The sequence below is a fragment of the Perna viridis genome, chromosome 7 (genome assembly GCF_037379345.1).
Source record: "Perna viridis isolate PV_CMFRI_1.1 ecotype Kerala chromosome 7, ASM3737934v1, whole genome shotgun sequence".
Taxonomy (NCBI): domain Eukaryota; kingdom Metazoa; phylum Mollusca; class Bivalvia; order Mytilida; family Mytilidae; genus Perna; species Perna viridis.
Genome location: NC_142451.1, coordinates 9,853,894 through 9,875,089, shown reverse-complemented (window position 1 = coordinate 9,875,089; position 21,196 = coordinate 9,853,894). Strand labels below are relative to the sequence as shown.

Here is a 21,196-nt window from a genome sequence, read left to right as displayed (position 1 = left end):
AGGTGGAACATAATTAACAACTTAACACCAAAATTGCACTTGCCCTAAAACCCAATTGGAATCCTAGAAAACTGCTATTGTTTTAGTCAAATGGCTATTTAAAAGTAGAATTATATATGTGTATAATCATTACTAATGCATCTCTTTGTTCCTGTGCTTACCAAATTTTGTCTTCATTTCCAGGTCAGACATATTGTTTTGTCATGCCTGTGAGTCATCAAGCATGTGTTCCTTATACCAGACATGTTATTTATTGCATAGGACAGTTTTTCAGTGCACTCGAAAGCAATTTAGTTTTTTAATACATGTATATGTAAATATAAGTGCATCCCATCCAAAGCATTATCTTAAGTGGTTCAGAATGGGGAAGACATGCTTTTGATAACAATGAAAATGATTGGAAGTATTATTGTTTTATATTGCAGCTACCATTTAGAATAGAAGGTCTAAGTATTATTGTTTTATATTGCAGCTACCATTGAGGAGAGAGGATTTAGAGGAGAGCATCAATGTAATAAAATCTATTGCCACAAATATACTCTCTGTTTCTCATGAATTCAGTATAAAACCAAAGAATATGAAAGGTAAACAATGGTGAAGTGGTTTCCTTTCTTACAGAACGCATTATACAATCTGAACATGATAATTTAAAATCCTTTTTTAGCTTAAACATTGTATGCATATAAATGTCAAAATATTTGTTTTTTTATGCCTTTTATTTTGATCCATTCTGAAAATACTACAGCAATACCACTATCTACCTCTTAATATTTTGGTATATATGCCTAATTAAAAATAGTTCATTTTAAAACTATCCTTTAGATATTTTTTCAAGTATAAAATTAAATTAAATAACAGTACTTCATTATTAGTGATTGTCTCCCCTTGATATGACTGTAATGGAAATCAAACCTTTATGTTCCTCTACAAATTTATATACAGTGAAACCTGTCTTAACCAAACCTTGAGTAAACTGGTCCCTTATGTTAGTTCTGAAAATACTACAGCAATACCACTATCTACCTCTTAATATTTTGGTATATATGCCTATTTAAAAATAGTTCATTTTAAAACTATCCTTTAGATATTTTTTCAAGTATAAAATTAAATTAAATAACAGTACTTCATTATTAGTGATTGTCTCCCCTTGATATGACTGTAATGGAAATCAAACCTTTATGTTCTTCTACAAATTTATATACAGTGAAACCTGTCTTAACCAAACCTTGAGTAAACTGGTCCCTTATGTTAACTAGACTTCTTTTGAAGTTCCATCACATCAGTGTCAGTATTTTTTATTCGGTATATTCGGATCACTTTTCTTATCCGAACAAATATCTCAGTCCTTTGTTTTATTGAAGGTTTTACTATACTTGTCAATTTCTTGTAAATATGCCTATGGTGACATCAATTTGGTGATTTGAAATTGATATTTTTAAACAAAGTAAAATGATGATCATATTTCTATTATGTCAGTCAATAAGAACATCATGATTCTTTGAAAAAGTGAAAAAAACATTAAATTGAATTTTGTGGTTTATATTGTTTTCTCATTTGACGGATTCTATGCACATTTTCCCTCTGAAATTGATATGTAACAATGAAAGTAAATAAAATTATGTTTTGAAAAGTGCAGTTTAAACACAATAACATGTTCAGTTTGATGCAGAAATGTAGAATAAATTTGTTTCTATATTTGTTTTTTGTTTCAGTGTCAATATTAATTGAGAATGGTGATTTATATCAAAAGATTAAGTCAGACAGTTTCCACAGAGCCATGACTGTGATATCTAAAACCAGTGCAATACAAATAGAAACCAAGAGGAATGAACTACCAGATGGTTGTAATGTATCAGAAATCATACCTGGTGTTGAAATCCACTGTCAGCTTAAGGTATGCCTTAAACAGATAATCAATTTACCCATACTGCCAAAGGTGATTCATTTTGTCTAGAATGGTTTCAAAATTATAAAAACAAAAGAATTTTTATCTGTTTTATTTGATTGTTCATCCTTCCATTATCTTTGTGTTGATATCTGTTATTTACTAAACTTCCCATTTTATCCTGTTAAGTAGTAGTCTTTGTAAGAATCATGCAAAATCTGTAAAATGTAATACACCCCAAAAAAGGCTACATATTTTTATTTTTATAATGAAGTTGTTTTATGGGTCTATATTATCTATACTATGAAATGTGTAATTATTCATTTCAATTTATCTGCTCTTAGGAGATAATCAATTTTGAAAATCCAATAGATTCTATTGTATTTAAGTGTCATTTACAGTGTTATCTCCCTTAATTTAGAAATCTACACTGCATTCTATATAATTATATATGAAATTATAATTAAGGTTATATGAAAATCAAATGTTAATTTCTGTTTACTATGGCATTTCAAACAAAATATCAAAAATAAAAATATGTAGGCTTTCCACCCATAAATCACATTTTGTATGATTCTTAGCTGGAGTGCTGCTGAAATTGCAGGGAATCATACTTTCTGTCTTCCTTACTTTTGTTTAAACCCATTTGTTTTATCCACAAATCTTTCTAGGCAAACTTTCCACATTTTTATGAAAATTAAGTTGAATAATGATATGGTAGTGTTGCCAGCATCTGTGTCTTAGAGTATAAACTTATTTCATGTTGATAAAATTAGTCTTTGATTTGTTGAGCCTTACTGGGCAATTAGATTTTGGATATATGATCCAGTTAAAAAACCGATCCATATTGAGGTCCAAAGGAAAAAAAACTGTGTTGAATAAAAAATTATTTATTGTTTTTTTTATATACTGAATAACTGTGCATTACCAGGAGTTTTTTGCCCTTCTTATGCCCCAGTTGCGAAATAGGGGGTATATAGTGACAGGGTGTCTGTCCTTCCTTCTTTCCTTCCTTCCTTCCTACCTTTAGTTATTCTGAGTGGGGGCATCTCTTTTCCATTACTACTCCTTCACCACTGAATGGAATTGAATGAAACTTTCATAGAATCTTTATTACATGTTTTCATTAATTTATATTTTATTCTGAATCAATTTGGGGGTTTCACATAGCAAAACAAGGGCTTTGTCATTTGTTAATGTGGTGACAAGGGGAACTCATCTTTTTTCTATTACTTACCCTATACTATTTGATGGAATTTTAGATTTTGATCAAAATCAATATAAGGGGGTTTCCCATATCTTATCCTTTACTCCTCCTACATGACTGAATAGAATTGAATGAAACTTTCACAGAATCTTTATGACATGTTCTCACTGTGCACCTCCTATTTTAGATTTTGATTCTTATCAATTTGGGGGTTTCACATGGCAAAACATGGGCTTTTTCATTTGTTTGTATGGGGACATAGGGGACTCATTTTTTATCATGCTTGCAGATGTACATTTGATACTTGGTACATTGTTTTAACATGGCAAATTACAAATTATGTTCAAATTTGGTTTCGATCTAGTTATTTTTACTGAGTTATGGCCCTTGGACTTGAAAATTAATGCATATAACTCAGTTCTCTCTTTCTTTTTCGTCATGCTTGCAGATCTACATTAATTTAAATATTTGGTAAACTGCTTTCTCATGACAAATTACAGATCAAGTTTGAATTGTGGTCTAATCTGTTAATTTGTTGCTGAGTTATGGTCCTTTGACTAAGAAAATTAATGCAAAAACTCATTTTTCTGCACTTTTTTCATCATGCTTGAAGTTCTACAAATGATATTTGGTACATTATTTCTAAACCATGACAAATTATAGATCAAGGTTGAATTGTATTCCGGTTCATTGATGTTTTGCTGAGTAATGACCCTTGGACTTTGAGGCAGACTCACTTGCCAACATTTTTTCTTGTTAACAAATTGTGCACAAAGTTTGCATCCTGTTATCTTCAACTGATTTTTTTTCCAGTAGGGCACTTAGTATTGCCATGCTTTCATTCCTATTCCTTCACTCTTATGAGGCTGACTTAATAGCTGATCTGATCAGAAAGAAAGAATATCGTTTGGCTAGATTCTTCAATCTCAGTTTCCGCTATATAGATGGCGTATTATCTTTAAACAATCCTAATTTTGGGGATTTGATACATCGCATCTACCCAAAAGAACTTGAGATAAAGGATGCTACAGACACTGTGAAGTCAGCCTCATATCTTGATCTACACTTAGAAATCGATGGTAAAGGAAAACTATTGACCAAACTTTACAACAAACGTGATGACTTTTCATTCAGAATTGTCAACTTTCCTTTCATCTGTAGCAGCATCCCTATGGAGTGTTCATATCACAACTCATACGTTATGCCAGAGCTTGCCGAAACTATGAAGACTTTTTGTATCGCGCTAGAACTCTAACAAATAGGCTTCTGGAACAGGGTTATGTTGCTACAAGATTGAAGTCATCACTACAGAAGTTTTATGGTCGTCATCATGAACTCGTGGATCGTTATGGTGTATCCATCAGCACCATGAAAACTTATTTATTCAACGGGTCATAGTTCTCCTTTCCTCGTTTGTCTACCCTGGACTTGACTTTTTATGAGCAACTCAGCGGGTGTTTCTAGAAAAGCATAGGACACTTACCCTACCGGTGTACCTGGTCCATGCTCCCAGTTTTTAGTGGAGTCTGAGTTGCTCATTTGCTTTTGTTACTTTGTATGTATGATTTTAGTTACTTTATGTTCTTTGTTGTGTATGTCTGTTTTCCATGTCTGGTCTTTGTCCCTGGATTAAATTCTTTTGATTACCGCTATAACCTTGGTTCCCTTGATTACTCTTTCAGTATGCCCGTTTTATATGTACTATCACCAAGTGTAAGAATTCTATGTGATTATCCCATTACAAATTCAGAGATGTATTGATCCTAAATGTAGTGTCTATTCTTGCCCACCTGTTTAAGATTAGTATTATGTTTGGACCCACAGAGGCCTACACAGGCAAAAATGAACATTAAGTTAAGGTTAATCAAGCCCTTGATTGTTAATGAACATTAAAATTTAGGGTTAACTTAGCGTTAAATGAACTTAAAATTAAATTAACGTGACTCATTTTAGCCTGTGTATATGCCACTACCTCTGTCTCTGTATAATGTTTCTGTACAATTTAAAATCAAAAGAGGTTGAGAAGTTAATCAAACAGCCCAATAAAACTGTATAAAAGATATTTTTATTTGTGAAGTATTCTCATTTAAATCAATCATTCTAGAGCTTATTAAAAAAGAAATCTTGGTTATACTGATACTGTAATCACTTCTCATGGGAAAAGTCTAAAAAAGAAGATTATTAAAATCTTGACCTACTTCCTGATTTATCAGACAAACACTGCTCCGTTGATTGTTGATTGTTACTCCTTGTTACTATGTTGTAGCAGAGAGTTTAGTACATAGCCTACATATGGAGGATTTACTGCCTTTGATTGAAGGACCAAGTGATTTCATGTGTAAACAAAATATAGTAAATTTTCTTTTTCTCAACTTTAAAGGTTACAGGTCATTATTTTGTGATAAAACTTAATGTTTTATGATTCAGTGTAAATTGAAAGTTTTTATTTCAGGGGAATAAAACATCAACTTATAAATTCTAAATAATTTTCAAAAGGAAAGTAAATGTCAGGTCATACAATTTCATATCATGATGTTTTTTGTTTTGATAATATTTATAAATTAGGAATGGTGACATCATAATGAAATATAGTTGAAATGAAAATCATGTAACCAGGATAATTCACTTTCAGTTTACTTTTATGTCCATGAGTATATAGGGGCAACTATTTTGCTGTATAATGTTGTTTTGGGGCCAGCTGCAGCCTGCCCTGTTATGTGAGGATTTCCTCGCCATTCATTGAAGATCCATTGGTGGCCTTGAGCTAATATTTTTCATCCCGGTGGGATTGTTGTCTCTTTGACTTCTTCATTCTCATTATAAACCAATGTATCAACACAAAATATTGGTTGTTTCCATGGTTAGTTTGGTTGGTAGTTTGAGTGAACTTTAAAATTTATGGATATAGCTAGAATTTTTACTTAGTATTAAATGCAGGAACAGACAGATTCTCCCTAAGAAAGAAGTGTTTTAATTATTTTCCCACTTGTGATAGTGTTTACCGGTAATGGAAGGCATGGCAAGATGAGAATCAGTTTCTGTGTACTAGTGAATAGAATACCAAAAAAATATGTAAATGTCAGAAAACCTCTTATTGAAATTTATTGGTTTATTTCAAAATCCTGTTTTTATAGCAGAAACTAGTTAGGGTTACTTTAAATGTTTATTTTGTAGCAAGAATATACATGTACATGTATTACTTAGCTCTAATTACATTTTGAACTTCTTTCTTGATACTGCAAAAATTATTACAGTGAACTTAAAAAAAGGATTAGTTTGGTTTAGGCAGGTATTTTAATCTCACAGGTACTAAACACATTGAATTTAATATGAAGGGACTTCAGAAGATGTGTGGTTTACACAGGTTTCTGGGTTATCCAGTGTTTGGTTTGGACAGGTTTCATTGTGTCACCTTTTAACCAATAAAGACAAATATTATTGTAATAATATGAATTTTGAATTTACAATACTTTCTTTTCACTAATTTTTTTTTTTATGTGCCAGTCTTTTGCTGTCCGTCCATCAGTGCACACATTGTAAAATAGGTCTAAAACATATATTTAGGGGTTTCAAATTGTCTTTTGGTACAAGGTTTGCCTCCATTAAAAAAAAAAGAAAAAAATGTTGTTTTCCGAATTTTTAGTGAAAGAGTTAGGGAACTTGAAACTGACTTTGCAATATTACTATAATACACCTGTTGAGTCCCATTGTAACCTATAAAGCACCGATACTCACTGAATGTGTATTGCCTCTTTGTCACCAATAAAGAGGATAAAGTTTATCTAAATGTAAACATTGGAAGGATTACCCTGTTTGTATAGGCTTTTCAAGGAGAGATAATTGTATGAATTGTTACTTGTATTTGTTGACTTTTGTCCAGGAAACAGTGGAATTTGACAGTGAAAGAAAAGTGATTCATGTTAGCACTGATTTCTACCATATTGATTTTTGTGTGTGTTATTTGTAAATAGATATCCAAATTTATCAACAGTATCCCACAACATGGAAACAGAATGATTGTTTACTCTAACATATCATGACAATAAAAAAATAAAATCAGATTTAAAGTGTGAAGTTAAATGTTCTTTTACAAGATAAAAAAAAATCATGACATTAAATCCCCTATATGGCAGAATATTGTCCAAAACTGTAAGATGAGTATGTAGTGGTTTGTAATATTAAGTACTCGGATGACATTTGCAAGGTTTTCTTGGATGTTGAATATTTTTGTGTTAAGACTTAATATTAGGAATGGATTTACTTAATTCCTTAAATATACCCCTGCAGTAAAGGAGGAGATATACTCATTACTTTTGGCTGTCTGTCTGTCTGTCTCTCACACTTTTTCTTGTAACAGTTTTTTCTCTGAGACTACTTAATACAGTCACCTTATATTTTGACCCAAGTTTAATATGGATATGCCATACTGTAAGAGATTTTTATGTTGGTCTGGTAACTTCCTGGCTTGGTTTATATTTTGACTGTACACTAATAACAAGGCTTGTTTTCCATTGGCCCCTTGCAGGTCTGGGTGTCAAAAGAACAGACCCACAGCAGCACTAAGCTTGTCATAAAAGGGGACTAAATAGTGCTACGAACCCTGGCCGGGGGCTAGAACACTCTGCCCACAGAGCAACTGGGTTTGTGTGCCCCAGATGGTGGAATGGGGTAACCTTGGCATGTTACATACTGGGGTCGTCAAGCCATAATACGGATAACCTAACCGCAAATCATAGTGGTACAGTGTTTTGGGAAAGATTCCACATTCCTCGCATGTTGAAGAACCCTTCTGTGGTATTCTCTTGGAGTAGGAACTATAGGGCTATGCCATAGAAGGCTAAAATGTCTGACCCTACCAATCCCTCCCTATTTCTAGTGGCAATCAAAATTTGTCAACTCTATTTTCCTTGTGTCCCATCTCATTTTTCATTTCATCATTATCATCATCATTTCATGTTAATTTTATTATCCATTTATGTTCATCGCCTGAATATAGCTGATATATTGCTGCTCGGGCATTAAACCACAATAATCAATCAATCAATGTTTTCCATTGACTGGTACAGACTAACTCTCTCTAATTCTACTTCTGGTTTGTCGACTGAGGTGAACCGCTAGGTACAAACCAATATCGGGACACAAATTTGTGGTTCAAGTGAACAAACTGTATAATGGAAAGCACCCTAGGTATCATTAGTAGGCATTGGCTCAAAGATTTCTTGTAAATATTTTATATGATTAAATATATGGCACTGTAAATAATTAAGCTGAACAACAAACCCCTGCCATATTATGTAACTCCCAAAAAATTGCTAAGTGAAAAATCTTTTGGTTGAATGTTAACTTCATGTAAACAGTATGACATTTGTATAGAATATTTGTGAAAACAACTTGTCATAGTTAATTTTCTATTTTGATTATTTACCTTTATAGTGTAGGATTTAACTTTTTCCCTTATACAGTGAAATTTGTTTTAACCAAATCCCGAATAATCAAAGATCTGTCTAAACCAGACGATATTTGAATCCCTTTGTATCAGTTTAAATTATTTTGAACCTGAATAAATTGACCAGATTTTACAGTCCAGAAAGGGTTGAGTTATGACAGCTTTCAATGTATCAAGTACTTCTGTGGTCTGTCATAAGTCTTTCTATTCTTGAGTTCATTTTAGAATTTTGATTTTGAATATATCATTTCATTTGAATTAAAAATTATAGGGTTTGATTGGACAATAAAAAATCACTAAAATCTGTTTCCAACAGTTTTTTAGTTGTAGTAGTCCCATTCTTTAGAAAGAGTCACTTACAGCCATAACAGCCTACAGAGATTATAGGAATTTCATCTGTGCAATATACTTTCAATAATTTAATGAATATGAACTACGTGAATGAACACTGAATTTTTTGCTAATTGACCAAACCATGTAAAAGCAGTATTGTAGTATACTTTTACATAGTCTGTCATTAAGTGCATTAATTCACTCTTTAGTGGTAGTTGTCTACAGATTTACACCAATTACCTCAATACAACACAGTTCACTATGTGAAAACGTAGGGTAATAACCAGAATTTAATGAACAATGTAATACTTGGCACAATTTATATAAATCTTCTGATAATGTTGTTGCTATATAAATATCTAGGACCCTTCGACATTTTATCAAGGTCTCAGTTCAAGGGTTATCACGCTGCATTAACAGTCTTTTTGGTATTAATTCACATGAGTTTGCTAAATGGTTATTCTCTTTTTAGAAAGTTAAGATATTTAAATAATCATTTATCATATTTCACCAGTATGAGATACATTGTGATAGGTATAGGTAGGAACCGTCTGGGTTTTGACCTTGTTTTTAGTACCCTGTCCTTCATTCTGTCAAAGTTCAACTTACATATTTAACTTAAAGAATCAATAACACTCCTACAGTTCAATTGTTGTATAAATGTTGTTGAATTTCGGTACTAATGGATGTAAAGACATCAGTTTATTCTATGCCTTATAATTAGCCATTAACAACACATATTTACTGTGAAGATTTTATTATACCCCCACACAATGTAGTTACACAGAACTTGGTATGTAATAAGGACACAATATATCAAAGTATTATTTAAATTTGGAATTATTTTAGAATTTAGGAAATGAGTAAAAAAAAAACGGTTTGTGAAACTAACCTTTTCTAAGGGGGTTAGTCATGCCAGCATGGCTAAGGAGTTGGGTTAGTTGGATAACAGGTAAATTTACTAACCCCCTTAGTCATGACAACAAGACTAACCCTCTTAGTTAATGTTAGTTTTACAAATTATAATTTTACTCCTTTTCCAAATTCTAATATAATTTCAAATTAAAATTATACCTTGTCATATGTAGTTTGTGTATTACCTGTGTATCCCTCCAATGTTGTGGGAGTTTTATCCTTTTGAACTTGCCCAGAATTATGTGTCTGAAGCATAGATCTTATCATAGCAAGTTTCCCTCATACTACAGAACGGAAATATTCTTTTTTTTACAATTATGAATTTTTACTGCTTGTGAAATATTCATTTGACACTAGTTAAAATAATGATTGTGTTAAATTCACAAAACCATCCTCCTAAAAAATTCTCTGAATCACAATAGAAACACAGTACCTATAAATAGACATACAGGTACTTGCATATTAATTTAAACAGATTAAACAACATACACACAGGCTATTTGGTGGCCCTAAATTCCTTAAAATTCCTAATTTTTTTTATCTGTTTGGCAAAAAATCCTTAAAAATGTGGAAATTCGTAGGAAATTCCTTAAAAAGCCCTTATTTTTTTCATGTGAATTCCTAAATTTTGATGTTACTCCACTATTGTCTTAGCAGTTTCTAAAATTATCCTTGCAGTTTTTGTTTCAATGACTGCTTGTTTTGTAATTAAGAAAGTACATTCTAATTGTCTATAAATGTTTTCTTCATCGCAGATATTCAGGTTTTCTTCTGTCAGGAATTCACGAAAGATGTGAAAGAAAGATCAAAAGTTTTCTCAGTGTTAGTTACTTTTATGTTTTAAAATTTCTAATTTTTGCCCTAAATTAGCCCTTAAATTGCTTATTTTTAGTCCTAAAATTAACCCTTATTTTTTGCCCAAAGGTGTTGGACAGCCTGTGAACAGAAAAAAAGTCACTGATTCAATAGGTTTTTAGTTTCCTCAATGCAGATTTTTTGCTTAGTCATGATAGTCCCCAGATTCTGTTTACTGAAATGAAAATTAGATCATTTATCATGTTAATAGCTGTAGGGGTCATGACCTAGTCATACACCACAACTCTGGTGGATTTTTCTATTCTCCTATCCTCGAAAGAGAACAAATTTTCAGAAGATTCACATATATTTTAAGCTTTTACATGTCATGTTAGGTAACTTACTAGTAACTGAGTGGTAGAATTTCTCCATCAGAACACTTGTTCAAACAATTACATATCACAAATACCTTTTCCTCCATAAAACTATCTATGGGGAAGCACCAAGTTACATAGCAGAAAAATTTAATTATATATGAAGATTTTCACCTAATTTCTTAAGCAAATTAGTCCCTTCATTGAGGAATACATGTTGAACAGAATGTAATTTGCAAAAATAAATAGTAATGAAGATAAATTGATATCCTGAAATGAAAATTTTAGTACTGTAAACCTGGACATTTTCTTGATGTTTTTTTTTTTTTTTTGTCATTTCTGTGACAAATCTCCTTCCCGTAGTTTTTAATTCATTATCTGTCCCCAGATTATAGTATAATGTTCTTCAAAAAAAATTTCACAACAATGTTATTTCCTTTTGACAGCTTTTACTGTGAAAATAGCAAATATAGAACTGCAGTTTTTAAATAAGTTTACGTACCTAGGAACAACATTAAAATTTTGCTTCATTCAGAACAGCCTTTGTGGTCTTTGAGTAGCATGCTTACTTTGAGTGTGGGTTCAACACATGCCAGAGTTACGCCAGACTTCAAAACTGGGTGTCTCAGCTTCCACCAAGCACACAGTATTTATGGGGATGGAATGATGAATCATTGTCTCCAATGATGTGTCCTAGTGAGTAGTCATGCCTACCTAAGGGCTATAGATTCTATGAGATAGCACAATAAAGATCTGACTAATACTAAGCAGGGTCTGTTTGATTGGTCAATCATTAAAACTCTGAATTGCATGAAATTTACCATAGGATGTAGAACAAAAATCAAACAATCAATTTCATCATTCAGTATGGTTGCTATTTATCTACCAAGGCAGTCAGTGAAAATAACAACAATTGTCTGATCTAAAGTGCACCTTACCTACATGTACATGATACGTTACAATACTGTTTATATCCTAGAAGACAAAAGTATGACAAATTTTCTGTTTAATCATTTTTAAACCTGTAGTTAGAAGGTTAAAGATTCAAGTACTATGTCATAAACCTTATTGATACATAATGATTTGATTTATTAAAGCATGAATTTGCACATTTAGAAATCCTTCCAGTCATGTCTTTAATTGATCATACCTAAGTTGTCAAATTATGAAAGTAATTCTTCTGCAATTTACATTTAAAACGTCAATTTTTAATGGAAACGTTTCAAGATGTGTAATGTAAAGGTCAAAAGGCTTAAAAGAGTTCAACAACAGTGGTTAACACAACACAGCGAGTATTCCAGTTGGATAGAAATTAGTTTGATAAAGTAGAAAGTAAATGTAGAGAGCTTCTAGAACAAATGTTGGGTGAATAGAGGTAGGGAGATGGAATGAACTTTAAATGAACTAAACCTTTATGGGATAGGGAAATTTAAAAGGAAATATTAACAGTACCTCAGCTCTCCTTGAAGTTATTGCTTGAGTGTTGATAGAAAAGCATTCAGATTAATATTCTTGTAGTCTTTTTGAGTAGATTACTAAGATTTTATCAGTATCATACTCTAAGAGGATCAGAGGTGATGTTCAACCCCCCCCCCCCCCCCAAATTGAAGTTCTTAATTTTATTCAAAATCAGAATATATCAGAGAAAAAGTATATATTTTGCTTTAAAATTGTGATTTTCCCCAAACGTTTTAAGCTTTGCCCCGCTTTACAATTACATGCCCTAGTCAGAAATCTTGGATCTGTTCCTGTTTATGCTAATATGATATAATATAATATGGGCTCAATAAGATATTGTCTTATGAACAATTTAAGTCTGGAAAGAAAAGAATAAATTGTCAAAACTGATAATGTGCTGGGTGATATGTAAGTGCTTCTCAGAACTAACATTTTACACTTTATTCATTCAAGGCATTTTTGAAAGTTAATTTTTTTTAATATTGCTAGATATTTTCCTTGGTTAACTTAAATTAGATTATATTTTCCAAGACATTACAAAAATAGTATGTGTCTCAAACATTGTGTGATATTTAACTTTTAATACCTGGTAATTACAGAAGGCTGTTCAAACTGCTGATTATCAACTAACCTAAATGGCTCTTGTTTTGTCTTAAAACTTATCATTTTACTGGTTTAAGGTCAATAGGCAATTAGCTTTAAATTAGTTAAAAGAGTGGCAAGACTTGTAGGTTAATTTATTTCATCTACCGAAGGAAGTGATCTAAAACAAGAGGCTCCCTGGAGCCTGAATCGCTCACCTGGTAATTTTTCACCTTTCAAGGCCAATAACTCTTACAAGGAGTCATCTAACAACTTTTATTCCTGGAGACTTTTTTTAGGCCTTACAGTAAGGATAATTTCAGCAATTGAAAGAATTTAGCTAAACCTAATGGTTTAGGAGATATATGTGAAAAACTACCTATGTTCTATTTTTAGTAATGGCATCCATGTTTTTTGACAAATCAAAAATCCCCACGTCAATTCTCTGCAGGATACCCCTAGGAAAATTCAGACCAAGTTTAGTTTCAATTGGTCAAGTAGTGTCAGAGGAGAAGATTTTTGAAAGAAATAACATTAAAAATGGCAAAAATCGTTGAAAAAGGACAATAACTCCAACATGGCTTAACGGATTAAAACCAAAATTTGACCAGAAATAGATCTCATCATGTTAAACACTTTTACCCATGGCAGAATTTAGCTAAACCTAACAGTTTAGGAGATATATGCGAAAAAATTCTGTCTGACCTCTATGGAGCATTAATACCAAGTTTGGTTTCAACTGGTCAAGTAGTTTCAAGTAGTTTTGTATCATTGTTAACGACGACGATGGACACCAAGTGATGGCAATAGCTCACATGGCCAGGTGAGCGAAAATTAGCTTAATGGACTTTCACTTAACTTAGAATACAAGTATGAAGTTTAGCCTGTGTAGTACATTGTTGTATTAAAGAAAAATAGACAAAAGGGTCATTTCAAGGTGGCTGCTATTCAGAGTTAACTCTATTCCATATATAAAAAACTTAGAAAATCCATTTTTTTAAAAAAAGAATCATGAATTTGAATTGTGAATATTGAAACACTCGTTTATACTGATTTTTGGTTCATAAATCATAAGCTGCCCTTTAGTTACTGTGAAAGTACTCTACTCCATGAATACCAGTTTTCATGGATTAGGGAAGAAACACTAATTTGTGGATTCTTGAATTCGTGGTTCTGAAGTTTTCAGTATACACATCAAAGAGAATTTCCTTTTTATTGGAAACCAAATTTCATGGTTTGGCCTATCCAACAAAACCATGAGCTTCTGTTGATGAAAAAAATCATTATTTCAAATTACACTTTTCTCCAGCCAAACCTGTATGTATTCTATGATCTCAGAAATTGTTGCAGGAAGATTAATAACATTAGCATTGTGATGAGCATTATCATTTGTCAACTGTAAGGATCCTGTCGTATTAATCTGAGTATAAAGAGAATCAATTTATATTCCAGGGTGTAATTGATCCAGTCCAGGAAGTTGAGAAATTAAAAGATAGGATAATTAAAATTGACATGAAGCTCGAAAAGTTGATGAAACAGAAGAAGAAAAGAAGGTTTACTGACAAATCATATGATCCCAAGTTCAACAGACAGGCAAAGGTAATTAGAACTAGATTTGAACAGACAGGAAAAGGTAATTGGAACTTACACTTTAGCAGACAAAGGTAAATGGAACTCTGATTTCTGTGCTAACTAAAGCTGTCTTTTTTTAATGGGTCATGATTTCAGTGATTTGGTCGAAACAAATCAATTCAAAGTTAACTAAGAATAGTGAAAAAGAATTACAAGCCTTTCTGTAGAGTTTGTTTGTTTATTAGGGTTTAACGTCCAAGCAACAATTTCAGCTATATTCAGACGATAAACATGAAATTCATGATAAAATGAACATGAAATGATGGTGAAATGAAAATGGGATGGGACACAAGGACAATGGGGTGGACAAATGTTGATTGCCACTGGAAATAGGGAGAGGTGGGTAGGGGCGGGCAATTTAGCCTCGTCTGGCGGAGCCCTATGGTTCCTACTCCGGGAGAATACCACAGTAGGGTTTTATAGCGTGCGAGGAACATGGCATCTTTCCCAACACGGTGCACCACTATGGTTTGCGGTCAGGTTTTCCGTAATATAGCCTGACAACCCTAGCATGTAACACGCCAGGGGTACCCCATTCAACCACCTGGGGCACACATCCCAGTTGCTCTGTGGGCAGAGTGCCCTAACGCCGGCTAGGGTACTGAGCACTATTTAGTTGCCTTTTACGACAAGCTTAGCGCTGCTGCAGGCCTATTCTTTTAACATCCGGACCTGCATTGGGCGCCTTTCTGTAGATAGATTATTGAACAATCAATGGGAAATGCCAATCCTACTGGAAGACACATCTAACAGGATTGCCTTTGCCTGATGATCTTCCAATTATTTCTCTACACAAGAGCCTATGCTATTAATGGTACCAGTATTGTATTGCATATCCCTGAGCAGGTGTACGTCAAAACATGGATGCTATAAAAATATAGTGCATTTTCTTTTTGCCTCTCTACAAACTAATGTTTTGTCAAAAGATATGAACAATGACATATAAAATAGAGCAAACATCACACTATAAGATGAAGAACTTTTTTAAAAGAAAATCTAACATAACAACATAAAAATGTTCCACTGAAAAGGTTGGTTTGGTGAGTGCAAAATGAAAGTGAAAGTAGGGAAAATGGCTATTTATAGTTCAAGACTACTTTTCTGTCCGATCTTCGTGGACTCACCCTATTTTCTTTGTGGGAAATTATTTTTTCACATGTCCTTAGAAATGCTACATAAGTGAAAGTTTTATTGAATCAATTTACATATTTTTTAAAAAATCCTAAAAATATGCACTTCACTATAAAAGTCTATGAGAAAATTAGTACGATACTGAGACCTAGTAAGCCAGTTTTTCAAGTAAAGTTGGATATTCAGCAAGTGGTCTTTACCAGCTGAAAAAGTAGTACCCCAACGCAGGTAACACTTTTAGGATGAATTAGCCAACTTTTGAACCTGATTTTTTATGGTAGCTCTGGTTTTTTGCAATTATGGTTAATCTTTACCAAATTTGGAAATGCATTTTGTTTTCATGAATTTGTAGGATATCAGTTCAATAAAATTATTATCTTGACTATTTATGATGAGCATATCTATATTCAGGTAACCTGAAGCAAGTAATACTCCTGCATAAAGGATAGTTTTCAAGTTACAACACATTTTAAGTATGTGGTTAGGACTTGAAAATAGTCATTTTCCATACATTGCCTCTTATATATGAAAAAATGAATATTTTTTTTATTTTTTGTTTTTCTTTCTAATAAATAGCTAAAATGAGTTGCCATATAACTGTGTGGTTGCTTTAAACACAGAAATGTCGCGAAAAACAACAGCCAATTTTTTAGTGGACTTTTTTTTTAGTGGTTCAAATGGACAGATTCTAATGTGGCAAGAAAAATAATGGTGTTTTTTCATATAAAAACTGATTTTTTTTTCAAAAAGTATCTAAAGCAGACCAATGTTATTACAATATTTATACCAGTAAACTATTTTTCTTGCATCATAGCTATCTGTTTTAAAGAAAAAATTCTTTTCCTGTCATATTGAGGTCCATTTGTATCTGCCTGGGGTACCAAAATGGCTTAAAATCTGTATTTTCTACATATGAAAAGCTATATTTCTTTAAAACTATGATATTGGTATAATTTTTTCTGGATTTATTATAATTGAAATGACCATATCTATAGTTTAGAACAGTTGGTTGTACCGGTCATTATACTTTACTTTAAACAAGAGGCTCCCTTGAGTTAAAGACAAAAAAGGAGGTTCGAATATTATTATTTCCATATATGGAACTCACAAGTGGGGATTTAATAATGATTTGGAACTGATAGTACAGCTCATGTATCTACCATGTCAGAATAAACCACAAATTTGCTTAGTTTGACTAATGCAGCAGCTTTTTATCAAAAGTAATATTTTCTGGCTAACATTGAGATATTAGTCTTCTGCCTGGAATAGGGTACCTATATAAAAATTTAATAGAAAACTCATGTTTGTAGCAGGGCAATGATATTCTGAATTTTCAATATGAAAATGAATACTTTAGCAGAAAAGCAACAACTTATATGATTAAATTGAAATGTTTATTAGTAATAGATACCAGTATCGTATTGCATATCCCTGAGCGGGTGTACGTCAAAACATGGATGCTATAAAAAAATAGTGCATTTTGTTTTTGCCTCTCTACAAACTTATGTTTTGTCAAAAGATACGAACAATGACGTATAAAATAGAGCAAACATCACACTATAAGATGAAGAACTTTTTTAAAAGAAAATCTAACATAATAACATAAAAAATGTTCCACTGAAAAGGTTGGTTTGGTGAGTGCAAAACGAAAGTGAAAGTAGGGAAAATGGCTATTTATAGTTCAAGACTACTTTTCTGTCCGATCTTCGTGGACACACCCTATTTTCTTTGTGGGAAATTATTTTTTCACATGTCCTTAGAAATGCTACATAAGTGAAAGTTTTATTGAATCAATTTACATATTTTTTAAAAAATCCTAAAAATATGCACTTCACTATTGAAGTCTATGGGAAAATTAATACCATACTGAGACCTAATTACATCTTCTCTAGCCAAGGGTTATGGTTCTGCTCCCCTACTGATGAAGTTAAGGGAACAAGATTTAATTCTTAGCAAGTCATGATGTGCGAAATGCTGAAATGTTTGATTTTTTTTTACAATATTTTTATTTTGGACAGCATCAAATACAGATTTTGATTTCCCAAAATTAACGAATATTTTTTTTTATTACTGTGGTTTTCTTTGTGTTATAGGAGGATATATTAAAAGAACAGAAACATGCCTTAGAAGTTAGAATCAAACAGATAGAAGAACTTGTATAGCAGGTTTAAAGTAACAAATTAAACATTGCAATTCTTATTTATGATTTTGTATATCATATATATCGAGGAAGAATTTTCATTAAATTGGCCTATCTCAACCAAAATTATGGATGGTTTATTGCCTTTAGACAAATGGCACATATATGTGTTATAATGATGTCTGTACATGTTTGCACATACTCTGGTCTTGGCTCATACATCAATTTTCTCTTTATATTGGAATGACAGGCAAAATGAATTGCTGTTCTGTGATTACATTTTTCAGTTTTTCATGTCAAGCAGACAGACATTTTTTCCTTCCATTTATTTACTGAGAAAATGGTTTCTTTTAAAAGACAAAGTCCCTAACATAAAACATACAAATTTACATAACTGGCAATACTTATCACTTCTATGAAGACCTCACTTTTCTTGTACCAGAGTTATGTCCCTTAAAAATTAGAAACTCATGATGCAATTTTGGTGTCAAAAAATTTTTGTTTAAATAATGTGTGGGATATTTCTCTGGCTTCCTGTTTCATTCAGTAAACATTTTTGCCAGAGGCTATGTGAGCATTTGAAATCTTTCTTTGTTGTAGTCTTTAGTCAATGTTAACAAATTTTCAAAACTCTCCTTCTCTGACACTACTTGACCAATTTGAGCCAAATTTTGTATGAATGTTCCCTGGGGTAACCTTCATAGATTTATGTGGAAATTTTCGATCTATCAAAAAACCTGGCCACCATCACTAAAAATAGAACATAGGGTCAGACAGAAGTGTTTTTTTGCATGTATCTCCAAAACTGTTAGGTTTAGCCAAATTCAGATAGCAGGTTAAAGTGTTCATCTAAATGAAATCTATCTGATACATGTAGTAAATTTTGGTTTTAATCTGTTTAGCCATGTTGAAGTTTTTGCCCTTTTTGACATTTTTTGCTCTTTTTGATGTTTTTTTCTTTAAAAAATCTTCTCCTCTGACATTACTTGACCAATTGGAACAAACTTAGGTATGAATATTTCTTAGGATATTCTGTATAGAACTAATTTGAGGATATTTGGTCCATCGAAAAACATGGCTGCTGCTACTGAAAATAGAACAAAGGGGTCAGACAGAAGTGTTAAAGATATGTCTCCTAATCTGTTAAGTTTAGCTAAATTCTTACCAGGTAGAAGTGTTTAGCTTGATGATATCTATCTGTGGTCAAATTTTCATTTTAACCTGTTAAGCCTTGTTGGAGTTATGCTGTTTTTTTTTAAGTTTTATTGCTATTTTTAATGTTATTTCTTTCAAAAATTTCTCCTCTGAAACTAACTGACCAATTAGATTGGAACTTGTAATGAATATTCCTTAGGGTATTCTGCATAAATTTTTTTTAGGGATTTTTTTTTCAGCCAATTCTTTCGCGGGTGTTTTCAGAAAAGCAGAGGACGCTTACCCTACTGGTGCACCTTGTCTGTGCTCCCAGTTTTTAGTGGAGTTGCTCATTTGCTTTTGTTACTTTGTATGTATGATTTTAGTTACTTTATGTTCTTTGTTGTGTATGTATGTTTTCCATGTCTGGTCTTTGTCCCTGGATTACATTCTTTTGATAAATGCTATAACCTTGGTTCCCTTGATTACTCTTTCAATTGGCAAAATTATCCTTACAATTAGGCCTAAAAAATCTGCAAGGAATTGAAGTTGTTGGAGGGCTCATTATTAGAGTTGTTGCTCTTGACAGATGAAAAATTATGTTTTTAGCAGTTTTCAGCCAATATCTTGAAAACTATGATAGATTGTTGAAATGATCCTTATGAAAGTCATACCAATGTTTTTGAGAGTCAAAATGATTGGACAACTCCTTGTTAGAGTTACTGCCCTTGAAAGGCAAAAATTTAACCAGGAAAGTGATCCAGGCTCCTGGGAGCCTCTTGTTTGTATATAATTTTGTTCTTTGTTAATGTTGGTGTTGTCTTGTCAAAATTTGTTCCCTTCTTTGCACTTCAGTATAGGTTGAATATACAGAATGAAAGCAATGCCAAAGGATAAGCACAAAGGTTGTAGCCCTCTTTATGATAAACACATCGTAACTAACTTACATCGTTTTAGATTCATAATACTCATTAAATATTTATTCTGGGAGTTTGTTTTTATGAATGAATGTGAAATATATATATATATATATATATTCCCAATATATTGGACAGGAATTTAAAAATTGATTTTTATTTTAGTAATATGACCTTTTGATCAATATCCTTCCAATGACATGGAAAATCAATGTGACAAAACAACTGGGTTATAGTGAATTGATCATTTGCACCTGTGAAATGTCAAGGAAGTAATGACATGTAAAATCGGTGAAAAGTATAGGTAATTTGCTTTCTGATAATATTTTATGTTATCTTCAAAAATCAGTCTTTTGTATTTGGCAGTTAAAATCTCCTACAATTGTTGTTCATGTGAAGAAAAACCAAGTAGTTTTGTTATTATAGCTAACATGCTAATCTTTATTTTACTAATTTAAGACATGGCAATCACAGACAAGAAACATACCTAGACATTGGCACAGGAGGATTACCCTTCCAGTGCATCTGGGCCATACTCCCAGGATACTTTTTCTCTAATTTCCTTTACTGTGCAATCATTTTTTTCAATTGAATGCTGAGCCCATCTTCTTAGTTTCCAGATAAAACCAGTTGTCTCCTCAATTGTTAAATACCCCACAAAAAGTTTGAGCATGCAGAAATCTGACTGGGTCAATTATAAAATGCAACTCCTCTTATTTCATGGTCTTTTGAGGAAGCAAACAAATGTTTGGCATAATACTAGTATGTAGATAGGCGTGAAGAAGACCATTTTTTTTGGGTGCTTAAAAAGGGGTCATTCAGTTTATAGGTTTAAGTTTTATAGAGGTTGTTCAGCAAGTACTCTTCCTATGTAAAAAAAAGACTTTATATATGTATAGGTTTGACATGTGACATGCATGAAGGGAGATAATTATTGTTGGGAGTTTCCAAGGGTTGATGATTCTAGTTGTTTTTTCCAATGTTCTGAATACTTAGCCGAATCATAGTATTTGGTGTATTTTCTATATTGATTCTTTCTCGGTTATGGTTTCTCTAGATTTCCTTTTGAGACCGACCTATATATCTGTACGGTAGTTCAAATGGTAATGCATGACCCCAAATTTCTCAAATATTCCTACTGTACAACTTATGAGGGGATTTCGGATGTCCATATTCCCACGTGTACGGTAGCACCAAGGCAGAAAATATATTGCTCGACAACCTCTACCACTGCCAAGTACGTATAT

At 32.4% G+C, this 21,196-nt stretch overlaps 1 protein-coding gene across 1 annotated transcript in view; it reads left to right on the top strand.

The window, feature by feature from the left end:
* LOC148611258 (valine--tRNA ligase-like) overlaps positions 1–21,095 on the top strand; it is a 39,551-nt gene extending 18,456 nt beyond the window's left edge. Inside the window, exons 21-24 of the mRNA XM_088591595.1 lie at positions 473–584; positions 1,713–1,894; positions 14,448–14,594; positions 17,852–21,095. Of these exons, the coding sequence (XP_088447721.1) occupies positions 473–584; positions 1,713–1,894; positions 14,448–14,594; positions 17,852–17,920 (510 nt within the window). The 3' untranslated portion in view covers positions 17,921–21,095. The remainder of the gene's footprint in view (positions 1–472; positions 585–1,712; positions 1,895–14,447; positions 14,595–17,851) is intronic.
* The last annotated feature ends 101 nt before the right edge of the window (positions 21,096–21,196 follow it).